This window comes from Rattus norvegicus, chromosome 5, assembly GCF_021556685.1.
Source record: "Rattus norvegicus strain SHRSP/BbbUtx chromosome 5, alternate assembly SHRSP_T2T, whole genome shotgun sequence".
Classification (NCBI taxonomy): domain Eukaryota; kingdom Metazoa; phylum Chordata; class Mammalia; order Rodentia; family Muridae; genus Rattus; species Rattus norvegicus.
Window position 1 is genome coordinate 128816692 of NC_141538.1, and position 24980 is coordinate 128841671.

The 24980-nt window shown below is 44.8% G+C and overlaps 1 protein-coding gene and 1 pseudogene across 1 annotated transcript in view; one reads left to right on the forward strand and one right to left on the reverse strand.

Annotated features, from left to right (window-relative positions):
* The window catches only part of Zyg11a (zyg-11 family member A, cell cycle regulator), a 43212-nt gene that overhangs the window by 6936 nt on the left and 11296 nt on the right, over nt 1-24980 (reverse strand). Inside the window, exons 3-13 of the mRNA XM_087551646.1 lie at nt 21417-22168; nt 18652-18792; nt 12687-12863; nt 10686-10750; nt 9229-9328; nt 9087-9140; nt 6928-7089; nt 6808-6852; nt 3750-3944; nt 1996-2057; nt 1222-1319 (exon numbers count right to left, since the gene is read on the reverse strand). Coding sequence (XP_087407772.1) covers nt 1222-1319; nt 1996-2057; nt 3750-3944; nt 6808-6852; nt 6928-7089; nt 9087-9140; nt 9229-9328; nt 10686-10750; nt 12687-12863; nt 18652-18792; nt 21417-22168 — 1851 coding nt within the window. The remainder of the gene's footprint in view (nt 1-1221; nt 1320-1995; nt 2058-3749; nt 3945-6807; nt 6853-6927; nt 7090-9086; nt 9141-9228; nt 9329-10685; nt 10751-12686; nt 12864-18651; nt 18793-21416; nt 22169-24980) is intronic.
* Btf3-ps13 (basic transcription factor 3, pseudogene 13) lies at nt 13517-14061 on the forward strand (annotated as a pseudogene).

Below are 24980 nucleotides of genomic sequence, written 5' to 3' on the forward strand. Positions count from 1 at the left end.
AGGTAAAAATGAGTCAATTCCTCGGTAATTAGACATGATGAAACCACAGACGGTCGTTATAGTGTGTTTCTCCCAGACAACGCTATGCTTCAAACCTCTTTAGGTCTAGCTTTTAGGAAAAGGAGCACACCAGAGCTGGAGAAATGGCTCAGCAGTTGTGACTTACTTACTGCTTTTGCTGGTTCCTTGTATGTCCAAAGGGAACTCCAACTCACCAACTCCAAAGAGCTCCAATGAACTCAACCTTAACTACAGGTGGATTTCTGGCAGTAAGATACGGCCAGTACTTCCCAGGACCTTGTGAAACTGTTCTCCCAAAAGCAATCATTTCCCCCGACCTTTAGCAGAAGGGACCTACGGCTACTGTGGTGCCTATTAGCATATCAAAGCTCATGCTGGCCTCCGGGCTCTCTCAGGATCACAAATACACTACACATTTCAAAGTCCTACCCTTCTCACCTCCTCCCCTGCCCCAACTCCCTCCAGCTCAGGAGCGTCCCTCCCCCACTGCTAGATGCCCATTCTCTTTATAGCCCAAGGGTGTCTCTTTACAGTAAAAGAACAACAGTAAGAGACAACGACAGGGGCTGGAGAGATGGCTCAGCAGTTAAGAGGACTGACTGCTCTTCCAGAGGTCCTGAGTTCAATTTCCAGCAACCACATGCACAATCATCTGTAATGGGATCTGGTTCCCTCTTCTGGTATGTCTGAGGACAGCTGCAGTGTACTCATACATAAAATGAATAAATAAATCTAAAATAAAAAAGAGAGAGAGAGAGAGACAAAGACAAAGGCAGATGGGTTCTGGGGATCCAACTCAGGCTGTTAACCTTGTTCAGCAAGTGTTTTTACCCACTGGGTTGTCTCCCTTGACCCAGGAAAGAGTTCCTCTTTTCTTTCCTTTTTTTTTTTTTTTTTTTTTTTTTTTGCTTGCTTGTTTGTTTAGTTTTGTTTTGGAGACAGGGCTTTCTCCGTGTAGCCCTAGCTTTCCTGGAAATTACTGTGTAGACCAGGCTACTAGCCTCAAACTCAGAGATCCACCGTGGCCTCTGCCTCCTAAGTGCCAAAATTAAGTGTGTGCTACCACTGCCACCACTGCCTGGCTTTACTCTTTTTGTTTGTTCGGTAGACAGAACACTGTCTTAAAACAATTCTAAACTCACTCATTACACAGGATATTAACTGGAAAACAAGTGCTGTGAATGTACATTGAATACATACGGTTTTTACTGCAAACATGATGTATGGCCCACAGTGCCCAGCGCTGAACTTCTGGCTGAGAGAAGTTGACAAGGAGTGGGGGAAATGCTTTGAAAGATCTAAAAAGATACAAAGATGCCAATTTAGGACTCTAGGATATAAAAAGTTTCAGTATTTTCCCTAGAGGGTCTGTTCTGTTATGCAGTCTATATAGGGGGGTGTACTGGCTAGTTTTGTGTGTCAGCTTGACATAAGCTAGAGCCATCAGAGAGAAAGAGCCTCAGTTGAGGGAATGCCTCCACAGATCAGCTGTGAGGCATTTTCTCCATAAGTGATGGGGGAGGAGGGCAGCCCATTTTGAGTGGCGCCATCCCTGGGCTGGTGGTCCAGGGCTCTATAAGAAATCAAGCAGAACAAAGCCAAGGCGAGGCCAGTAAGCGGCCCTCTCCATGGCCTCTGCATCAGCTTCTGCCTCCAGGATCCTGGCCTGCTGGAGTTCCTGTCCTGGCTTCCTTCCATGATGAACAGCAATGCAGAAGTTTAAGCCAAATAAACTCCTTCCTTCCCACCTGCTTTGTGGTGATGGTGTTTTCCTTGCAGCAATAGACCCATATCTAAGGAAGGGAGGAACAACTTCACACTGTCTCCCTTGATAAGGAAACTGAGCCTTAAAGCTTTTAGAATTTTCTGAACCACAGGATCTGAGCACAAGGCCACTTGGTGTAATTCCTTATCACTGTGTCACTGCAGAGTACACAGAAGAACAGACTGAAGCGCTAAATACTTTAAAATTACCTGTAGGTCACCAATGCTGACATGTCACACCGTGAACTTGGCCAGTTCTGGATGGTTAAGTGCTGTACTCCAAAAGAGAGGGAGAAACCAAGAGCAGAGTGTGCTGTTGTTTGATTCTATTGCTTAAAATAATAACCACAAAGGCTATTTCACATCACACATGGAACATTTTTTTAAAATGGGATTGATTTTAAAAAGATTTAAAGCAGAGCTGGAGAGATGGCTCAGTGGGCTAAGAGTTCTGGCTGCTCTTCCAGAGGTCCTGCACCCATACAGTGGCTCACAACCATCTGTAACTCCATCCCCAGGCAATCTGATGCCCTCTTCTGGCCTTTACAGACACTGCACACATGGTACAGAGACATATGTGTAAGCAAAACATCCATTCATATAACCTAAAAGGTTAAAAAAAAATCTTTTAAACAAAGCAAAGACCCCCCTTTTAGAGATAGTGGCTGACTGTGCATTTACTTATACATTTTCCTTAAATCTTTTTGTTTTGTTTTGTTTTTCGAGACAGGGTTTCCCTGGCTGTCGTGGAACTCTGTAGACCGGGCTGGTCTCAAACTCACAGAGATCTGCCTACCTCTGCCTCCCAAGTGCTGGGATTAAAGGTGTGCACCACCACCTGCCTCCTTAATTCTTCTAGGAACTAGGACTGCCAGGAGCCCCAGGTCGGCCTGGGCTGCAGAGTGAGGCCATGTTTGAATAAGCAAACAACAAAACCACCAGGCATCTGGCTGAAAGGTTCAAATGATTGGCTTAGCAGAGCCTGACCTTCCCAAAAAGGTTCTGATCAGGGCAACCTGATGAGCCATTAAGGGTGGGAAAACCACACTGAACAGGACATCTAAATGCTCCATGTTGAGGCAGCCCTGTCCCCACTTTCTTCCTTCACTGGGCTTCCTGAGCCTTTCTGGCTGTTTCCATGAAAACAGAAGTTTCTTCTCTGTGTAAGCTCTGCCTAAGGACACCTAATCCACACCTCTCCAACCTGAAATCCCAGCTGATACATTCCACTCATTACACATTTCACTGGCTCCCAGGAAAATGTGAAAATACAAACATTTAGATGTGAGAGAGGGAGTTGGGGATTTAGCTCAGTGGTAAAGCGCTTGCCTAGCAAGCGCAAGGCCCTGGGTTCAGTCCCCAGCTCCGGAAAAAAAAAAAAAGAAAAAAAAATAGATATGAGAGAAATGGCTTGGCAGTTAAAAGAGCACTCGTTGCTTTTGTAGAGGACCAAAGATTGGTTCCCAGAAGCACTTTGGGCAGCTCACTTCTGCCTGCAACTCCAACACCCAATGCCCTCTTTTGGCTTTCACAAGCAGTTGCATACAGGAAGTATTCTCTCTTTCTCTCTCTCTCTCTCTCTCTCTCTCTCTCTCTCTCTCTCTCTCTCTCTCTCTCACTCACACACACACACACACACACACACACACTTTAAAAAAAATACAAAACTCTGAAACTATTGTTTGAGTTAGGCATGGTGGCTCACACTGGCAATCCAAAAGCCCAGCAGTGAGTCAAAGGCAGGAGAACCACCATGCATCTAAGCAGAGTCTGAGCTACACAAAGAAACGTACTTCAAAAATAAACAACAAAATCCGAACAGAAAAACTAAGAAATTATTGCTAATAACATTTAATGGGATGAGTGGCAATTCACTAGACGCAGAGTTTTTCTAAAACTCATGATCAAGAAAAGTAAGTTGTCTAAGAAATTACTCTGGATTTTGTAAAGACTGATTCTTGTACCAAGTCCTGGAGAAGAGCACGCCTTCGCGGGCTGTGGGATAGCCATTGCTGTCTGTCACAGGTCAGGTGGGCTATTACTCCTGCAGCCAAGAAGCTCACTTCTATGTCGCTGCTGTGGAGCAAACTGACGGTGTGTTCCATCAAATCTTCTGTCACCAGCGCGGGAGAGAGCTCTCTGACTTCAGCCATGTTGTTCTACAGGGCAGCAGGGCAGAGCACAGCAGGACAGGAAAAGGATGAGGAACTAGCACCTTCCCCATTGCTTCCTTTACACGAGGAGTCCCAGCACTTACCCCAGCTCCCCACCTCCCTCCCAACCCACCCTGTCCTGAGGACCACGATCATTAACAGCAAAGCACAGAGTAGAGCATTTACTAAGTGCTAGGCACAGCGCGAGAGGAAGACAAACAGCTTTGTCTGTATTATCTCTCAGTTAATGTCCAATCCTGCCAAGAAACTTGACAGGTTTGCACCGCTAGTAACTGCTTGAACTAGGGAGTTCAAATCTAGGCCTCGCCAGATGCTTTACATTGCTGGGGTTAATTCAATGTTACATTAATTAACATTGTAATTTAAAAAGGAAAACTGCCGCCCTGTTGGCTTTAACAGATTACATTCATCCTCTATGCTGTGTAATAAATCACCACAAACTTACTGGCTTAAAATAATGTTTTTACCACCTCACAGCTCCTACAGGGCAAGAGAGAGGGCATGACTCGGCTTGGGTCTCTACCACGAGGGCTCACATTGTCACATCCTTATCCAGAGACTCCAGTGAGGCAAATCTACTTCCAGCCTCACTCAGAATTCATTTCCTGTGGCTGCAGGACTGAGATCTCAGTTTCCTGTTAAACTCTTAAAGGATGTCTGAAGTTCCTGGAAATGTGACTGTCCTTCTCCAAGCACATCCTTGCTGACATTCTCAGGCAGTGGAGATTCTGTGGGTTGTATATGATGTGACAGCCTACCCGAGGCACCACCCTCTGTTGGTGGGGAATGAAGAAGTGGTAGGACCTGTTCATACCAGAGGGGAGAGGTTTGCATGAAGAGATCTAAACTCTGAAGCCTCACCCATTAGGTGCTTTGTATTCAGAGGCTTTACAAAGGCCTGGAGGGGTGAAGTTGAACCACGATAAAAAGTAAAGTTAGCACTTCAACTCCTTCAGTCCTCAGGGCCAGTCTGAGGCAGCCATTGGCCTCTTTCTGAGATCCAAGCTATTCAGTCTTTTCCTCTGCAGCTGAGCCCTGGATAATAACGCATTAGTTCCCAACAAAGAGACACAAGTTCCACTAGCATAACTGATGATCAAACGCTCTTGTAAGTCTTTAGCAGTCTACCAGGCTCCCAGGAGGACAAAAGGACTGTTGTATTAGCATATAAGGCGTTTCCCATCGAAGACGTACAAGGTTCCTGTTCAACTTCCTGAGATTATCTTCTACTGCTTTCCCTTTTCCCACTTTTCCTCCAAATTCCCAACTCTTTTAGCCACTCCTAATTTCTGAACCATGGAATATCTTGATCAAGAGGCAGCACAGACAAATGGTTTTAGAAGTTTCTGAAAATTTAAGTGCCTTGAGAACCAGTGGGCTCCCATTGGAAAGTCTGGAGCCAGGCCGCCTGCCTGCGTTTGCTCTTTGGTTCTGCCTCTTTCCAACAAGGCAAGACAAACGGTTCCTGCCTGCACACTGTAGATGGAGTGCAGTCAGAACACATGACTCTGCTTAGCGCAAAAATAACTGTTTCTGACATTCCTTAGCAATGGGATTCTGCTGCTCCTCCCGTGAGGGATGACCACTGCCCTCAATCCCAGCTTGATCTTATCAACTGCCTTGGTTGACATTAGCAAGCAGGATACAAGCAGGGTCTGGGAAGGTCCTGTAGGTGAGGTCCTGCCCTCCATTGCCACTCTGAGGTTCTTAAACCACAAGACTCGGCAGACCACAGTGTCATCTCTCTGACAGCAGGATCAGGTCATCTAGATATTTCAGCCACACAAATCTCTCCTCAAGACCAGCACAACTGCAGACACCAAATTATAGGCCCACTTGTTCTTGAGGGGAGAGAGTGGAGTGAAAGAGAGAGAGAGAGTGTGTGTGTATATAGGTATATAGTGCACATGTGTATGGAAGCCAGAGGTCAACATATGCTGTCTTATGCTGTCTTCCTCAATCAATCTTCTTACTTATTCAGACAAGATTCCTCACTGAACCTAGAGCACAAAAGATTTGGCTAGACTGGCTAGGCTGTGAGCCTTTTGTTTTGGTTTTTTTTTTTTTTTTTTTTTTTTTTGGTTCTTTTTTTTCCGGAGCTGGAGACCGAACCCAGGGCCTTGCGCTTCCTAGGTAAGCGCTCTACCATTGAGCTAAATCCCCAGCCCCTTGTTTTTGTTTTATTATTTTATTTTATTTTCCCTCCTATCTCTGTGTCTCCAATGCCAGGATTACAGACCACATCCAGCTCTTTACCTGGGTACTGGGGATTCAAGTTCACGTTCTTGTACTAAGCTGTTTCCTAGTCTCTCTCATTTGGTTGGTTTTGATTTCTGAGTCAGGATCATCCTATGGAGCCCAGGCTGGCCTCAAACTTGTTTTCCTCCCTGGAACTGGAGTTACAGCTGGGTACAATACATCTACAGAGTTTTCAGTAAATAAGGGAGCTACCATTATTTTTTTAACTTTTGATTTTATTTTGAGTATGTCTGTATACCATGTGCATGTAGTGCCCACAGAGGCTAGGAGAGGACATTGGATCCCCCAGGACTGAGTTACATGATTGTAAGCTGCTATGTGGGTGCTAAGAATCAAACCTAGGTCTTCCAGAAAAGCAACCAGTACTCTTAATCACTAAGCCATCTCTCCAGCACCAGACAGCTACTATTTTAAGTCACTAAGATGTAGGCTGTTCACAGCAACAGAATTACTATACAAGGGTTATGTTTGCTCAGAGTTTAATGGAAATTAAATGAATCTATGCATTTAAACTGACTACAGCAGTGCCCATCACAAAGTAGGTGCTGTATGAGTTTTAATTAAAGTCAATTCAATCAGTTCACCTTACCAAAAGTCCAAGCACTTTGCTCTGTATTGCAGACACTGAAAATGTCTGTAAGAAAGAATACTCAGGTTACTTTATCACGAAGAAAGAACTTGATATCAAAACGCAATCCCGTCTTCCCACCTCTAAGACTTGGACGATGGTTGCTAATCCTTCATTTTCAATAAAGTACTTGCAGGCCAATGGACACTCATCCGTAAGGTTCCAAAGCGCTTTCAGAGTAAACAAGAGGGTGACATCATTTAAATTCTCAGCCATCTTTTGTCTGATGATTGTTAGAAGTTCCTAAAAGCCAGAGACAGAGTTAAACCTACTCACTTCTGTATAAGAAGGGGAAGAGGGTCCTACAAGTGAAGCTAGTAATACGGCTTGGTTCATAGAGTACTTGTAGCACACATGAAGCTTTTCAGTTCTAGTCCCGGCCTGGTCACAAATACCTATCCCAGACATACATAAAATAAATCTTGCATTTTGTTTTGAGACAGGGTTCTCCCAGGTAGCCCTAGCTGTCCTAGAACTCACTATGTAGACCAGGGTGGCCTTGAACTCAAAGAATCCCATTTCTGGCCTCCAGTGCTGGACTAAAGTTGTACACCACCACATCTGGTTAGCTCAGTGAATAAGGACACTTTCTTCCCTCTGTCTTCTTTCTGGCTTTTTGTTTGTTTTGTTTTGGAGACAGGGTTTCTCTGTTTAACCCTGGCTGTCCTGGAACTTGCTCTGTAGATCAGCTTGGCCTCCAACTCATAGAGATCTGCCTGCCTCTGCCTCCCAAGTGCTGTGACTTAAGGCATTCACCATCACTGCCCAGCAGGCTAGAGTACATCTTAAGCATGGAGGCACGTGCCCTTAACTCCAGCAAAGAAAGGCAGAGTTTTACGCCAAACTAGTCTACATATCAACTTCCAGGCCTGCCAAAGCTACATACTGAGACCCTGTCTCAAAAAAAAAAAAAAAAAGTACTTCTTGTTGTATTTTATAAAAAAGAAAAGGAAACCAGGGATGAGGCATCCCTTCCCCCTAAGGTACCAGCACAGGAAGGTATATACAGTATAGAGTTTATTTAGGGCATGGGGAAGGGAATTGAGGGAGGAGAGGGGAGCAAGGGGAGAGTGAGAGGGGGTTAAATGCAAGCCATGAAAATATGGAGAGTGAGAGGGGAAGGGGAATGGGGAGAGAAGGAACAGAGAGGAAAGAGGGCAAAAGAGAGTGATGAGGGGCAAGCAGCCCCTTTTATACTGGGTCAGGCACATCTGGCTGTTTCTTAAGTAAACATCAGGACTTGAGTTTGAATTCTAGCACCCGTATAAAAACCTGGGGTTTGCTAGTTGCCAGCCTAGCTCCACCCTTAGTGTGAGACCCTTTCTCCAGGAAGTAAAGCAGAGAGTGACAGAGCAGGACACAGGGCTTTTGGCTCACTGTAAAACAGGTACCTATCCCCCTACCCCCTCATACAAAGAGCTTGAGTGCCAGACCTGGGCTCGAGTGTTTTTAAACCATTGTCTTTAAAAGTATATTTTAAATTATAGTTTTATTTATTGTGTGAGTGCATACATGTACATGTGCATGTGTGTGTGCCTGAGAATGCATGTGCCACTTTGTATGTATGAAGGTCAGAGGACAACTTTCAGGAATTTGTTCTCTCCTCCCATATGGGGACAGTGAGCAAATGCGTGTTGTTAAGCTTGGTGGCAAGGTGCCTTTCCCCACTTTGTCACTTCTCCAGCCCGCTCTGAGTGTCAGGAGGTTTTTGCTCTATCTCTTCTGCAATCCTCCCGTCTTCCCCAGTGCTAGTTCCTATTCGCCGCAATATTAAGGTGCCATATTTTCACTCTCCTAGATTATGACTATTATTATTCAAGAAAGTGGCATTTGCCAGGCAGTGGTGGTGCACACCTTTAATCCTAGCACTCTGGAGGCAGAGGCAGGCAGATCTCTGTGAGTTCTAGGCCATCCTGGTCTACAAAGTGAGTTTCGGGACAGCCAGGAAAACTTTTGTCTCAAACCCCCAACTCCCTCAAAAAAGTGCCTCATCTGATTCATATTGGGCTGGATCTGACCCTCCATTTTGCCTTTCCCATTCAAACCCTGCTGCATTTCACATAACCTCTTCTCTATTTATTACAGAATAAAAGGACTTAAAAACCACATTGATAAATTTCTTCTATTTTCACAGTTATTAAGGGCCAAGGATATGCTTCCGCTACAAGGCCATGGGATCGATTCCCAGCAAGCAGGGTAGGACAGGAGGGGGTGGTGACCACCTCAGCCTAGCAGCTCACCTTGACTGCTAAAGCAAGCTCCTCCTGGAACTGTTCAATCTCCTCAGGTGAGAGCTGAAAGCAAACAGAAGGCCCAAGTGAATCGCCAAAGTTCTCCCAAGCCCAGGGAGGGGCAGAAATGGTGACTGTGGCACACGCCCACCTTCAGGGCTAGGATGGAGGTGATGCTCACTGCCATCATCTGCATCTTTGGGCTCTCACGCTTGCACACCCACCTCAGAACAAGCCTGGCAGCGTCAAACCTGAAAGGCAGAACATATTTTTCCTCACAATCAGGTTAAGTTTACAAAATTATAAATAACAAGCGGAAATAATCCTTTATTCTCTTTCCCTAGAGTATGCACGTGGTTAAAGACTGACAGCAGAGGGGCCCTGAGGCCCAGCTCCAATGAGACGCTCCCCACTGTTAAATGCTTACAGAAGAGGGCCTCAGAGGGCCCCATCCCTTAAGCCTACCCAGTTAATGGCTTAGAGCAGAGGGAAGGACACTTTCTTCAGTGGTGTGGCCCCTGATAAGCTGCCCATGCCCCCTCCTTATAAATAAACCCCTCACCCATCCTCCTGTAAGTATTCCTAGTCGAATCAAGCTAACTGGTTCACACAAAGACATGAAGGGCAGAAGGGTGACTGACTAGTTGTGAAGAAGAGGCTCAGGCTGGAAGGAAACAAGAAAGCAATGGGAAATGAATATAACTTAAGTATATTATACAGGTATGAAAACACCACAATGAAATCCAGTATTGTATACAACATACACTAAAAAAAAAATTAAGAACATTTCAGAGAAAGCCCAAGAGAAGTGCCTTCCAGGGATAAATAAATAAATAAAACATGGGATGGGCAGTCCAGAAAAAGTTCATGGGGGGGGGGGGGGCGTTGGGGGGATTCTATACCCCAAAAAGACTGAAGAAAAATAAGGCAATGTGTAATTTGTAAGCTGAATTGTAAATAGTACCAAAATGCTGCAGGAACAAAGTCACCCATCCTTAGCGGCTCACTCCATCAGCGCTCAGTTTAGACTTCACTGCTCTGCCCTCTGGCAACAGCCCCCAAATGTTTACGTTCCAAAAACCTCAATAGAAATAGCTACAGTATGGGGTTGGGGACTTAGCTCAGTGGTAGAGCGCTTGCCTAGGAAGCGCAAGGCCCTGGGTTCGGTCCCCAGCTCCGAAAAAAAGAACCAAAAAAAAGAAAAAAAAAAAAAGAAATAGCTACGTAACTACATAACATCTCAGAAGGACAATCTCAAAAAATGTGAATAACTAAAAATAACAGAAACAAGTTCTTCACAACACTTCAAAGCACAGCTATATTCCTATCTGATCCTCTTAAAGAGCCATTATTTTACAGAAGAGGAAGTTCTGTGCAGAAGGAGGAGGGCTAGAAGAGCTTGGTGTTTCCTAGCCCCACTGGAGTCCCTTGGATTTGTGTAACCAGGATGCCACCAATCACTCTGTGAAAGAGGCTCAAGAAAACCTTCTGCCCAACACCTTACCTCAGCCTTAACCAGGCAGGCCCCCATTACACTAGTAATCCGAAGCCAGGACCACCAGTGAGGCTGGCCCGAGCTCAGTCAGATGACGCTCTACCTTTACTTGCCTGTCAAACGGAACGTCCATAAGAATCCTGGAACTGGTTAAGGAGAGAAGGCAATTCTTCTGTAACTTTTAGGGAACAAAGGACAAACATTCATAAGCAAATGTGATACTCCATTCCGAAAGCAAGTTAAGACCGGGCCACCGCTGGAGAGACGCCACAGCAGTTAAGAGAGCAACCAGTGCTCTTCAGAGGATCCGGGATCAGTTCTCAGCCCCCGGACGGCAGCTTATGACTGTCTGTAACTCCAAGATCTGACATCCTCTCACAGGCATACATACAGGCAAAACACAAAAGTGCACACACACGCGCGCACACACACACGCGCACACACACAGGCACACACACACAAACAGGCACACACACACAGGCAGGCACACACACACACACACACACACACACACACACATACACACACGGCTGACATGACTGATGAGCTTAAGAACCAACTCTTATTTTTAACTTGGTGTGTGTCTGGATGTGTGTGTGTGTGGGTATACATGTCTGTATGTACACATGTCATAGCACACAAACATGGAGGTCAGAGGGCAACCTGGTACAATCCATTTCTTCTTCCAACATGTGGGACCAGGAGATTGGCCTTGGATTACCAGGATGGTGGCAGATGTCTTTACTTTAGCTACTGCCAGAAATAGGATTTAAATGGACTCTTGTTACCCACTCTTTCAGTATGTTTTGCTTGACTCATGTTTTTAGATTCACCCTATGTTTCACGTAGCAGTAGTTCACTTCTTTCTTGTCAGACAGGAGTCCTTTAAAAAGTACATTACATCGCTGGGTGGTGATGGCGCCCAACTTTAATCCCAGCACTCAGAAGAAAGCAGAAACAGGGGAATCTCTCTGAGTTGAAAGCCAGCTGAGTCTATAGAGGGAGTTCTAGGACAGCCGGGGTCACCCAGAGAAACCATGTCTCGAAAAACTGAAGAGAGAAAGAAGCCCTAAGACAAACCTCATGCATGCTGGGTAAGCGCCCATTCCACCGAGCTACATTGCCAGCCCAAGAACTTTCAATGGTGATGGCTTTGGTTTTTGGTACTGGAGCGAGCTGGAAAGCAGGGCCTTAACCTTACATATGCTAGGCAAGTCCTCTTTCACTGAGCTACACATGTCCCCACCCCCAAAAAAGAAAAAAAATTCATAGACTTTGCTGTTTATAACCTAAGATATCTTTGATTACTAAGGAGTCAAATTTGCTGCTAAACATTTCATGGCTTTCATTTTTAGCACACACATGCACAGGAAGCAGGAAGCAACTTCTGGAAGGTAGTTTTCTCCTTCCATCACCTGTCTCAAGGATCAAACTCAGGTCTTAAGGTTTGGCACTCTTACCTCCTAAGCCAACTTGTCGGCCCCAACTCAACTTTCTCCCCTGCTGGGGTTTTTGTTTGTTAGAGACAGGCTCTCCCGTAGCCATGGCTGACCTTGGCCTGAAAATCCGGATCCTATGCTTTCCCCCTCCCAAGTGCTGGGATTACAGGTGGGCATCACCACATCTCGCCTGATGTGTTAATAGATGATTCTTAGCAAATGATTTTGTCTTTATGTTTGTATTTTTGGTTCTTTAAGATGGTGTTTCTCGGGGTTGGGGATTTAGCTCAGCGGTAGAGCGCTTGCCTAGCAAGCGAGAGGCCCTGGGTTCGGTCCCCAGCTCGGAAAAAAAGGAAAAAAAAAAAAGAAAAGAAAAGAAAAGAAAAGAAAAGAAAAGATGGTGTTTCTCTGTGTAGCCTTCCTTGGTTGTTCTGGAACTCACTCTGTAGACCAGGCTGGCCTCAAATGCAGAAGTCTGCCTGCCTTTGCCTCTCAAGGACAGGGATTAAAGGCGTGCGTCACCAAGCTTTATCAGCTTCATTTCTTATCCATATTTCCTGCTTCTTTCTATAACATTAAGTCCCATTTTATCCTTAAAAACTGCAATTCAATAATACATATATTCATAAATGTTTTCTAAAGTTAAAAATCAGTCAAGTATTTAATTCAAATTACCTGTTGGTAGTAGGGGAAATTTTTCGTTGCTTTGAAAAGTAGATAGGTGATCTCTGACAACAGGCGAACAGGCATTCCCCTGGCCAGGCCCTGGTGTGTTAGGTTGAGGGCACAAGCACTGGCTGTGAACTGCACTGGCAGATCCAACGGATGGTTCCTCATTCCTATAGCCACAAGCTGAAGATAAATTTGCTTTTAGTGGGATTCGACTGTAGGGCCTTAGTGCACCTCACAGGAGCTGCAGAGGGACTGAGCCTTGCCCATGGGAAAAGCTGGCAATGGCCAGGAGCCAGAAAGGTGGCAGCTCAGGGCAGCCAGGCGCCACCTTCCCGAGAGTGGGCGGCCACGAGGGCCTGAATCTACGTTGGTGCTTGGGGGGGAAAGTCTGCAACAGGCAAGAGTCCAGTGGAGAGAGATTAAAAAGAAAAATATCTTTTATGTTAAAAAAAAGAGAAAATGCAATGACACAATGCATCTGGATCCCCTATGATTTTGTTTCACTTCTCAACATACAAAGAATTTTTGTTTTCAGTAACAATTACAATTTTATATGTCCCTTTTAGGAGGGATCAGAAGAAAGAAGACTTAGATAAGGAAATAACTGAAAAACATCCTAGCTAAGTTACAAACAATAAAGCAAAATTTAAGACAATCCTGTGAAGCATGAAGAAATTTCAGAGGAATCTGCTCTAAAGCCTACAGGGCCACCTTATGACGAAATTACAGAATGGCAGGCTATTAAATTCCTAGATTAAAAGACTTATGCTGAGTTAAGAATACAGATTACTGGCGTCCCCGCGTGTGTGCGCCTTATCTCAGCTGGTCTGCCCGCCTTATCTCAGCTGGTCTGCCCGAGACCCCCTGAGCGTGAACCTTAGAACCCCGTGCGGCCCCATTTCCACTCTGACAAGATGAAAGAAACGATCATGAACCAGGAAACACTCGTGCATTGGTGGGACAGGAACTGCTCCTAGAAAGAAGGTGGTTCACGGAACAGCCACAGCAGACGATAAGAAAAACTGCAGTTCTCCTTAAAGAATTTAGGGGTATACAGTATCTCTGGTATTGAAGAGGTGAACATGTTTACAAACCAAGGAACAGTGGTCCATTTTAACAACCCTAAAGTCCAGGCGTCTCTGGCAGCAAACACCTTCACCATGACAGGCCACGCCGAGCAAAGCAGCTGACAGAAATGCTTCCCAGCATCCTAAACCAGCTTGGTGCAGACGGTCTGACCAGTCTGAGGAGACCGGCTGTAGCTCTGCCCGAACTATCTGTGGACGGAGAAGTAGCACTTGCTACTGGAGAGGAGGAGGAGGATGAAGTTCCAGATCTGGTGGAGAATTTTGATGAAGCTAAGAATGCGGCAAACTGAACTGAAGCGACATCTGAAGAAGGTGACCCTTGGCAGAAGTTACAACAGGAGCTGCTGTTTTATATCATGGCTCCTTTTTAAAAAAATTTTGTTTATTATGGATCTGACAAAATCTATCTAGATCTCTAATATTTTTAAGCCCAAGCCCCCCGGACACTGCAGCTTTTTTCAGTTTTCGCTTATACTTAATTCATTTTTTGCAGCAAATTAAGCTGAAGACACCTGGGAATAAAGTTTGGAAAAGGTTAAAAAAAAAATACAGATTATGTTTAATAGAGTTACCTGAGAACAATGTCACAGAATGTGCTTCATTTTATAGAATCTGAAACTTAAAAATAAAAAAATGTACATGTGGGCTGGGGATTTAGCTCAGTGGTAGAGCGCTTACCTAGGAAGCGCAAGGCCCTGGGTTCGGTCCCCAGCTCCGGAAAAAAAAAAAAAAAAAAAAATGTACATGTGCTAATACACCATGCGGGCGGGCGATGCAGAATTCCAAGGGGCTTCTGCCTTGGATTCTGAAAGGAATGATTCTGAGATTTCGCACTGAGAGACAGTGGCTCTCTTGGAGATTCCTTTAGAGATTGAGGCTGATGACACTTCAACATATGTATGCATCCATCAGAATATGAGAGTTATTTTAAACACTGTGGTATAAAACACATTACTGGTGCATCACACAGTCCTTCAGGTTGAGAGGCTGTAGAGAGAGAGATCGAACACGACCGACCGTAAAGGAGATGCTCACAGAAGAGAAGGGGGTGAGGAACCTCCCTGAGACAGACTAACGCTTTACTGACTAAATGTCTTACATGCCCACGAGAGAGGCAGCACAGCCGCTGAAGCAACGCTGGATTCTAGAAAGGACTGAAGAATTAGATCAGCTTTCACGTGTGAAAACCTCAGACTGTAAGGCAGGGAACGTGTTGAGTTGGGGAAGAGGTTTTGCCTTTGTTTCAACAGGAGAAGAAAAGCTATGGATTCCATCAAAACTAATAAAGATTAAATCTGACAGAGGAAGACCTCCTAAAGATCTCGGCAGCGGGACAAGAGGGAAGAAACCAAGAACAACAAAACAGACACCAAGCAGCCCAGATGATCCCACCTCACAGATGAACTCAAACGTAATTCCCACAAAAATCTCAAGGACTTCTCACCACACAGAGACTGGACAACAAGCGACACAGCTAGCTTTCCTAGGGCTTGGCCAATACACCAATGTCCTTAGGGTCCCCAACGAAGAACATCACCCACAGACAGCAGGAGGCAGTTTTTAGAGAAAGACCTCATTCCCAAAAAGTTAGGGAATTAAATTACCTTTAAGCTAAAGAGAGCAACAAGTCAAATAATTTTATACTTACATGAAATTTTGTATATTCATACAAATTTAAGGGTGTGTATTTGCTATAATATACTGCATATTTGTTTCAACTCTTGTTTAAAGTATTCTATCTACTCATTTAAATGCAACGTAAAATCCTAGTCTTCGAAACTGTTCAGGGTAATTAACAAGTTCAAGTGGTTTAGTCAACCACATGTGGAGTCTTGTTAGCTACTAGTTTAGTTAATAAAAAAAAAAATAAGCTTTATTTAGCTTCCTGTAAATGTTTTCAAACTTGAACAGATAGAAAATAGCTAGAAACAAGCGATATTTGCCGATTCAGATATACTACAGAAAGTTGATCTTCAAAAACCTCAGAGATCTACAGAATATGACGTTTAAGTATTTTTATTAATAAAAGGCTTCTCACGACAGTGAGACATGATGAGCATATGGAGTTTGCTTCAAAGGTGACAAAGCTGCCACCGGGCAGAAACCTGTCCTTATCTCAGCTGCAGACAGCATGCTGCCCCAGCTGAGGACAAGCGGGCATAGCGAGCTTCGCAAGGACAGGGTAGGCAAGTCCTTTAGAATTCCTGCGTCACAGCAAAGTTTTTCGATATCTGCAGAAGGTGACACTCCAACCACACAGAGAAACCTTGGGTGACAGACAGCCCAGCCATCCAGCCACCTCTGTCCTTGCTATAGTTTTGGAAGCAGTTTGCTTGTACTTCCTGTTTACTCAGGTAATATTTATCCTTCTCAGGTCTCTGATGGTGTTACAGTCTCAAAATCAGGCTTAAGTTGTCTAGGATTTAAGAAAATGTCTTACAGTCTAAGCAATTTTTAGGTTGGTAGTGTATGTTATGATAGAAAGTGCAATTCTTATCTGATAGGTTTTTTTTTTAAGATTTATTTATTATGTATACAACATTCTACTTGCATGTATGCCTGCATACCAGAAGGGGGCACCAGATCTCATTGGGATTTGAACTCAGGACCTGTGGAAAAGCAGCCAATGCTCTTAACCCCTGAGCCATCTCTCCAGCCCCCCTTGATAGTTTTTATACGTGCTCTTATTGTATGTAGGTTACTGGTGTTAGAGAGAGGCTTTTATTGGACTAAAAGGAGGAGATGCAGGGATCATCTCTTGTGTACTGTGTGAAAGCATCACCTGTCAATAAAGATCTGATGGCTAATGATCCGAGGCGGAGAGAGAGAGGAATGATGGGATACAAGCACAGGAAGATTCACCACAGGGAATCGAAAGAAGTCAGATGGAAGAAGTCAGCTGAAACCAGCTATGAGGTAGACATAGGATGAATGAATGGAATAATCAATTGAGGTATGAGCTGGCCTAGCTTAAGCCTAGGCATTTACATAATAAAAAAGCCTCTGAGTAACTATCTGGGAACTGGGGTGCAGATGGAAAAGCTTGTGGTTACATGAGACACCATTAACGATTCCTTGCTACAAGTTATTTGCTTTATTGGACCAATATCAGACTTTTCCTATTCTTAGCATTGATTCTGTAGGACACTGAGGAGCAGCGGCAATTGCTTCAAGTTCACGTGTAGCCATTAACTAGCTGGATGACTCCAGACCTTTACTTCTCATCTGCATCATGAATTATCTGACCATTTCCTGAGCGTCACCCAAGCTACCGTGACACACATTGCCAGACATAAACATCAGCCAGATTATGCCATTCGGGGGATATTCCAGATAGGGTCTCATTGTGGAGGTAGGCTGACCTTAAACTCAGCAATCCTCCTGCCCCAGTCTTCTAAGAGCTAGGATTCAGGCATGTTCTACAGTGATTATGCTTAACCCCTTAGAATAAATCCTGTTAACACCGAGGGATGCCAGACATAAAACTGAAAAAAGCAGCAGAGAAGAGGTACAAATGAAGGGGGCAGTGGAAGTGAGGAGACAACACTGGAAGACTTCACTTACAAAGTGCACTGGACAAGAGATGGAGGCAAGAAAGGAAAGCAAAAGAGAAAATTAAAAACCGAACTACAAGACGGACAAAAGGATGGGGTGAGTTATGGACAGAAGAATTTAAAAGTAGAAAATAGGGGTTGGGGATTTAGCTCAGTGGTAGAGCGCTTGCCTAGCAAGCGCAAGGCCCGGGTTCGGTCCCCAGCTCCGGAAAAAAAGAAAAGGAAAAAATAAATAAATAAATAAATAAATAAATAAATAAATAAATAAATAAATAAATAAATGTAGAAAATATAATACTGGGTCTGGAGAGATGGCTCAGTGGTTAAGAGCACTGACTGCTCTTCCAGAGGTCCTGAGTTCAATTCCCAGAAATTACATGGTGGCTCACAATCATCTGTAATGAGATCTGTTGCCCTTGTGGATAGGGGATTTAGCTCAGTGGTAGAGCGCTTGCCTAGCGAGCGCTTGCCTAGCAAGCGCAAGGTCCTGGGTTCGGTCCCCAGCTCCAGAAAAAAAAAAAAAAAAAAAAAAGAGATCTGATGCCCTCTTCTGGTGTGTCTAAAGACAGCTAGCGTGTACTACTCATATACATAAAATAAATAATTCTAAAAAAAGAAAGAAGGAAAGAAGGAAGGAAGGAGAGAAACAGAGAGAGAGAGAGAGAGAGAGAGAGAGAGAGAGAGAAGAGAAGATAACACTGGAAAGGTCACAATGCTTCAATTACCTTCCTGCCCGCCTCAGACCAGATTTTAAACATTTGGAATTAAAGTTGATTTAAAATTGGGTGAGAGAGCACACAACTTTAATGCCAGCACTCAGGAGCCAGAAACAGGTGGACCTCTGTGAGTTTGAAGTTAGCCTGGTCTACACAGTGAGTTCCAAGTCAGCCAGGGTTACGGAAAGAAGGAAGTTGATCTCATCCAGATTCAGATGCTCAAACAAACATGGAACAATTAAATCTACAATTATTCTCTTTTTTCTCTTTCCCACATATTTTTTGGCTCACTATTCTATCTTGATGAGTATACTTAGCCCACAATTAATAAGGAGTAAGACCAGCCGGGGCTACAAAGAGAAACTGTCATAAAACAATTTAACAAAATGAGCTACTGTAGTGAGTGGTCAATAAACAATTTTTCTGGCTTCTGAGACAAGGTCTCACTGTGTAGCATTAGCTGGCCTGGAGCTCACTCTGTAGACTAGGCTGGCCTGGATCTCAAACTGACCTGTTCTTCAGATGCCTCTAGAATGAAAGCTGTGGCCACCATGACTGCGGGTAAACAATTTTTGATTGCCCGAGTGAGACACGGTAAAATCTAAGGTACCTTTAGCACGACAGGCAGGATGACCCGCAAGGAAAGTGTTTCCGTGAAGAGCCTATAGAGCGCTTCCTTCACAAAACATGACCGGTGCCTGTACCGACTCAGTGCTTCAGAAATCTGACTCATGTTGGCTCCTCCAGCAACCTGAAAAACACGGAGTTACAGACCGGTCGTTCACCTCCTCACACAGCATCTGGGTCCTGCCAACGCTCAAAACAAACCCTGTTCTTCAACCCCCACTCACAGATCCATCCAACGGGTAAAATGTGCAGCTCAGTACAGTAATGAAGCAAGCAGGCGCTGATGTGGGAATCACATACATCTCCCTGCAACTCTAGTCCAGTTAAGACTGTGACTGGGTGGTGTGTACCTGGAATCCCAGCACTTGGGAGACAGAAGTAAGGGAACTGTCTCAAACTTGAGGACAGCCAGGTCCTACATAAGCAACCCTTGTCTGAATCAAGAAAAAAAAAAAAATCAAAGCCACAAAACCTCAACTAGCTGTGGTTTGGAGATTTGTCCTAGTGGTAAACCACGTGAAGCCCAGGGTACAGTGCCTAACGCAAACATCATCAAACAAGCCACAGAGCATGTGCAAAGTCAACAGTCAACAGTCATGGAGGCCTATCAGGAGGCTCAGCACTCATGTAGGAGAAACATCTGGTAAGGCAGGGGAAAGGATCTCGCTCATTCTCAGGGTTTAACCCCACTTCTCACGTGCTACACCTCTTCCCTGTTATTACAGGATAACATGTTTTGTTTTGTTTTTTTTTCTTTTTTTCTTTTTTCTTTTTTTCGGAGCTGGGGACCAAACCCAGGGCCTTGCGCTTGCTAGGTAAGCGCTCTACCACTGAGCTAAATCCCCAACCCCAGGATAACGTGTTTTAAATAGTCCATTCCAAGTAGCCCAGAGCTAACGGAGCTCTCCTGATTTTCAATCACACCTCCTTCTACGACACCCTCTCCTATAGTCTCTCTCCAAACATAAAATCAATAAGAAATTTGTTTTGTCTTGTTTTTTTGAGACACTTTTCTCTGTGTAGCCCTGGGATCCTGGAACTCATTCTGTAGAACAAGCAGGCCTCAAACTCAGAGATCCACCTGCCTCTGCCTCCCAAGTGCTGGCATTAAAGATGTGCACCTCCACTGCCTAGCCGGTGAGGATTGTTTTTTCAAGGTTTTATTTATTTATTTTATGTCTATACTAAAACTGTCTTCAGACACACAAGAAGAGAGTATCAGATCCCAATACAGATGGCCGTGAGCCACCATGTGGTTGTTGGGAACTGAACTCAGGATCTCTGGAAGAGCAGTCAGTGCTCTTAACTGCTGAGCCATCTCTCCAGCCCAGGATTTTTTTTCCCCAACAGTCCTCAGTAGTAAAGAACAAAAACCCAGGGGACAGGAGAATAAGGATCTTACAAAGTGAAAAGAAACTCAAAACAATCCCCCTGCCTCTACCATGAACATCATTATTCCAGGGCTCTACTAAACGGACAAGAAAATGCTTTTGTTGAAACAGGGTTTTAACACATACCCCCAAAATGATTTTAAACTTATAATTCACCTGCCTCAGACTCACACATTCTAGTTTGTGTTCAGCTAAGGAACCTTTTGAAAAGGGAACTCTGTCAACTGCCCCCAAAAATAAAGGCCTGACCTGAGTTTGCTTCTGGGAAGTAATTCCCAGGTCTCAGATTATAGGCATTCAAGATTGCTCCCATGCCTTCACCACCAGACAGGCTTACTGTGAGGAGACCCTGACTGGCCTACCTGCTCTCAAGGCCAACAGTGCTTCAGGGGTTGGTCTGGTGCTATGCATTCAAATGCTAAATAACGGCCCCCAAGATCTGATTGCCCCTAGTGAGGACACCAGCTTTTGTTGCATGAAATTTTTGCCCCCCAAGTTAATTGGTTAATATAAAAGACTAAAGCCTGTGGTAGGTTTTCAGATACCTGGCTGGGGGTCAAAGATAGTAAAAAGAGGAGAAAGAAGAAATCACAGGAAGAAAGGAGGAAGCTGCTATGAGAGGAGGTGGACCATGAGCCTGGGACTAGGAGAAACAGCAAGTAACAGGGGACACATGGCTGGGAGGTAAGTTGGAGTAGCTCAAACCTGCCCAATCTAGGCTTACTGCTTGTAAACAAAATACCTTGATTATGTGTCTTTTATATGGGCTACCTAGAATTTAGAATTCCTTTTCTACATTGCCACCAATCTTCTCGGAAAAGATATCCTGGAGGCCCTGGAAGTTACTCTCACTAGTCAGCCAAAAAAAAAAAATTGCAGTAGGGTAAATGATTATACCTGTAGTAATAATTACACTCATAAAAACTTTAAAAACTCTCCTCTGGCTTACTCCATTTCTAACGGCTGCTGTCATATAAAAACACTCCCTGCCTCGACTGGCTGTCCAACGCACCTATCTGGAGTGAATAGCAGCCTCCATCAAGAGAGAAATCAGAAGCACTCACAGTTAGTAAAAGAACAAGTCCAACTTCACCATATCCACCCGTCCTACACTCCACTGAACACCACTGTGTTCACTATAAAAAAGTGCTCAGCGGGATGGAGGCTGCTATAAGATTTAAGGGCAATTAATAAAACCATGCAGGTTTGGGGGGTCCCCAACAAAAGGGCTACCCCTCACCACCACAATTCCTGAGGAGGATTTTAGACAAGTATCCCCGCCTCCCAATATAGAGTCTAATGTACAAGAACCTATAATGCTCCGAACGAATAAAACGAAATGTACGTTAGGACAAACCTTCAAGTCCTGCCTTCCCATAAAGAAATCAGAGTAACCAGCATCTGTATACAAGAGTCCCACAAATCGCATGGCAGGCCGGTGCTGCAGAAAGGACTCCACAACTTGATCAGTGATGTCAGTGCCCCCCGAAATATCCAGGGATATGAGGTTGGGCAGGATGTCCTTCTGCTGTAACAAATAAAAAGCCAGGTCTGATTTGAGCTGCCTGTGGTCAGAAATATCAAGGTGAAGCAGGCATTTCAGCTGACGGATAACGTCGAGAATCTGTGGGTTGTTCATGGCCAGGCACTTCAGATAGTGCATGGTGAGGGACCTGAGCCGGTTCTTACAGGAGAGGAGTGCGGAGATGTCGGTGACCAGAGTATTGGAGATATCCAAGCTTTCCAGGCTGGGTAACTGAGAAACGCCAACTAGGTCTTCATTGCGAAAGGACACATTGGCAAGGCTCAAGGTGTGAAGGCCGGTGAACTGACCCAAGGCTAGTAGCCCTGAGTTCTGAGGGACGCTAACCGAGTCTAACACAAGACACTGAAGGTTTTTCTGGATCCAGGCACTGCCCTGGAGAGCGTGGACGATGTCTGGGGCGAGAAGCTGGGAGTCCACTGAGGTGGCATCCACTTCGGTGAGCTTGTGATGGCAGAAGGCCTGTGTGAAGGCTGCTGCCGAGAGTTTGACTCTCCGAATGTTCATCAGCTTCAGGCTCACCTGCTTGCCTTGGAAAATGCTTGCTGTCCTGTCGGTCAGCTTGCCTGCAAGAAAAGCAGAACCACTTTCAACGACAACCAGACCTCATGCCTTTCCTGACTATGACACAGCAGTGAATGAGGAGGACAGACGCTGCTAGAATATTCTCACCACGGTTACTGCTGGCTGTGCCAGATGCTCTTCTAAACCCTCTACCAGCTTCTCTCATTTACTTTTTGCACTAACTCGACAGGAGAACAATATAATTAGTGCTGTTAGGTGAAGAAACGGAAGCTTCAAGAGTTCATCTTGGGGGGCTGGGGATTTAGCTCAGTGGTAGAGCGCTTACCTAGGAAGCGCAAGGCCCTGGGTTCGGTCCCCAGCTCTGAAAAAAAAAAGAACCAAAAAAAAAAAAAAAAAAAAAAAAGAAAAAAAAAAGTTCATCTTGGGGCTGGAGAGATGATGGCTCAGTGGTTAAGAGCACTGACTGCTCTTCCTGAGGTCCTGAGTTCAAATCCCAGCAACCACATGGTGGCTCACAATCATCTGTAATGAGATCTGATGCCCTCTTCTGGTGTGCATGAAGACAGCTACAGTGTACTTATGTATAATAAATAAATAAATAAATCTTTAAAAAAAAGAAAGAAAGAAATACATAGGCGAATGCCAGCAGCAAACCACTGAACTGAGAACAGGAACCCCGTTGAAGGAATCAGAGAAAGGACTGGAAAAGCTTGAAGGGGCTTGAGATCCCATATGAGCAACAGTGCCAACCAACCAGAGCTTCCAGGGACTAAGCCACTACCTAAAGACTATACACGGACTGACCCTAGACTCTGACCTCATAGGTAGCAATGAATAGCCTAGTAAGCGCACCAGTGGAAGGGGAAGCCCTGGGTCCTGCTAAGACTGAACCCCCAGTGAACTAGATTGTTTTGGGGATTGTGGCAATGGGGGGAGGATGGGGAGGGGTACACCCATAAGGAAGGGGGGGGAGGGGGATGTTTGCCTGGAAACAGGGAAAGGGAATAACACTCGAAATGTAAATAAGAAATACTCAAGTTAATAAAGATGGGAAAAAAAAAAAAAAAAGAGTTCATCTTGCCCAAGGTCTACTTGTGGAAGGTTGAACTCAGACTTATCTACACCAACCCTGTTTGTAGAAACAGAACACAAAATCAAATAGGCAGGCAAACAATAAGTAAGTAACTCCACTATAATTACTTTTGGGGGAGGGGACTTCAAGATAGAATCTTACTATGTAGCTCTGAGTGTCCTGGAACTCTGTAGACCAGGCTGGCCTCAAACTCGGAGCTCTGCCTGCTTCCCCAGTGCTGGGACTAAAGGTGTGTGCCGCTACACCTGGCCTTTTTGTTATGATCACTTTAAGTCCAAATACAGGAGGAGTTAAGAAGCTAATTACTTAATCTTTAGGCCTTCATTTTCTTTTTTAAAAGATTTTAAGATGTTAAGATTGGAATGGAGAGACTTTTAGAGTGACTTATTTTATTTGTATCCATGTTTTTGCCCTCCTGTGTCTATGGGTATCATGTTTGTGACTGGTGCCCATGGAAGTTAGAAGAGGACATCCACTCTTTTGGAACCAATATTACAGACAGTTGTAAGCCACCATGTGGGTGCTAACTGCTGAGCCATCCCTCCCACCCTGGAAGACGTCATTTTCTTCGTCTGTAAAACAAAGAGGGTGCACTAAACTCCATTTAGCAAAGAGTTACAAAGCACTGTCTATATGGGATTCCATCCTAAGCAACGGGCATATCAGACAAGGAACTCAATCTAGAAGGGCACACCGGTAGATGATTAAAACAGTCCCCTTGTGGGCTGGGGACTTAGCTCAGTGGTAGAGCGCTTGCCTAGGAAGCGCAAGGCCTTGGGTTCGGTCCCCAGCTCCGAAAAAAAGAACCAAAAAAAAAAAAAAAAAAAAAAAAAAAACACCAAAAACAAAACAGTCCCCTTGTACTCAAAGGAAGAACATAATAAAATTGGGACTGGTGAGAGTGAAGCGCTCTAGAGAAGTTGTGTGTGTGTGTGTGTGTGTGTGTTCGTGAGTGTATGTGTGTGTATATGTGTTTGTGTGTATGTGGGGTTGTGTGTATGTTATGTGTGTTGTGTGTGTGTGTGTGTGTGTGTGTGTGTGTGTTAGACAGGGACTCCTTCTGTAGTCCAGCAGCCACACCCAGCTTACATTTATATTCTTAGAAAGACCTGGCCAGGTGTGATGGTGGACACCTGTAATCTCAGCATTTGGGAGGTAGAGACAGAAGGAATCATGAGTTCAAGAGCATCCTCGACCTTATATTTGAGTTTGAGGTCAGCCTGGGGGAGGATGCATGAAACCCTGTCCAAAACAAAAAGAAACGAACAAAACAATTTTGGGGACAGTAAATAACTGGAATAACTTCACCCAGGAATGAGATGGCACCGAAAGAGCTTTGTGGTTTGGAGCACTTCAGATTTTCACATTAAAGACGTCCAACTGTCCTGAGAGACACAGCCAGAGCACGTTCAACACAGAGGTCAATGCTAGCAGCAACCACTGAACTGAGAACAGGGCCCCCTTGGAGGGAATTAGAGAAAGGAGTGAAAGAGCTGAAGGGGCTTGCAACCCCATAAGAACAGTGCCAACCAACCAGAGCTTCCAGGGACTAAACCACTACTGAAAGACTATGCATGGATTGACCCAGGGCTCCAACTGCATAGGTAGCAGAGAATAGCCTTGTTGGGGCACCAGTGGATGGGGAAGCCCTTGGTCCTGCCAAGGTTGGATCCCCAGTGCAGGGGAATATGGGGCGGGGGGCAGTAAGGGGGATTGATGGGGGGAATACCCATATAGGGGAGGAGGAAGGGAGGGGAGAA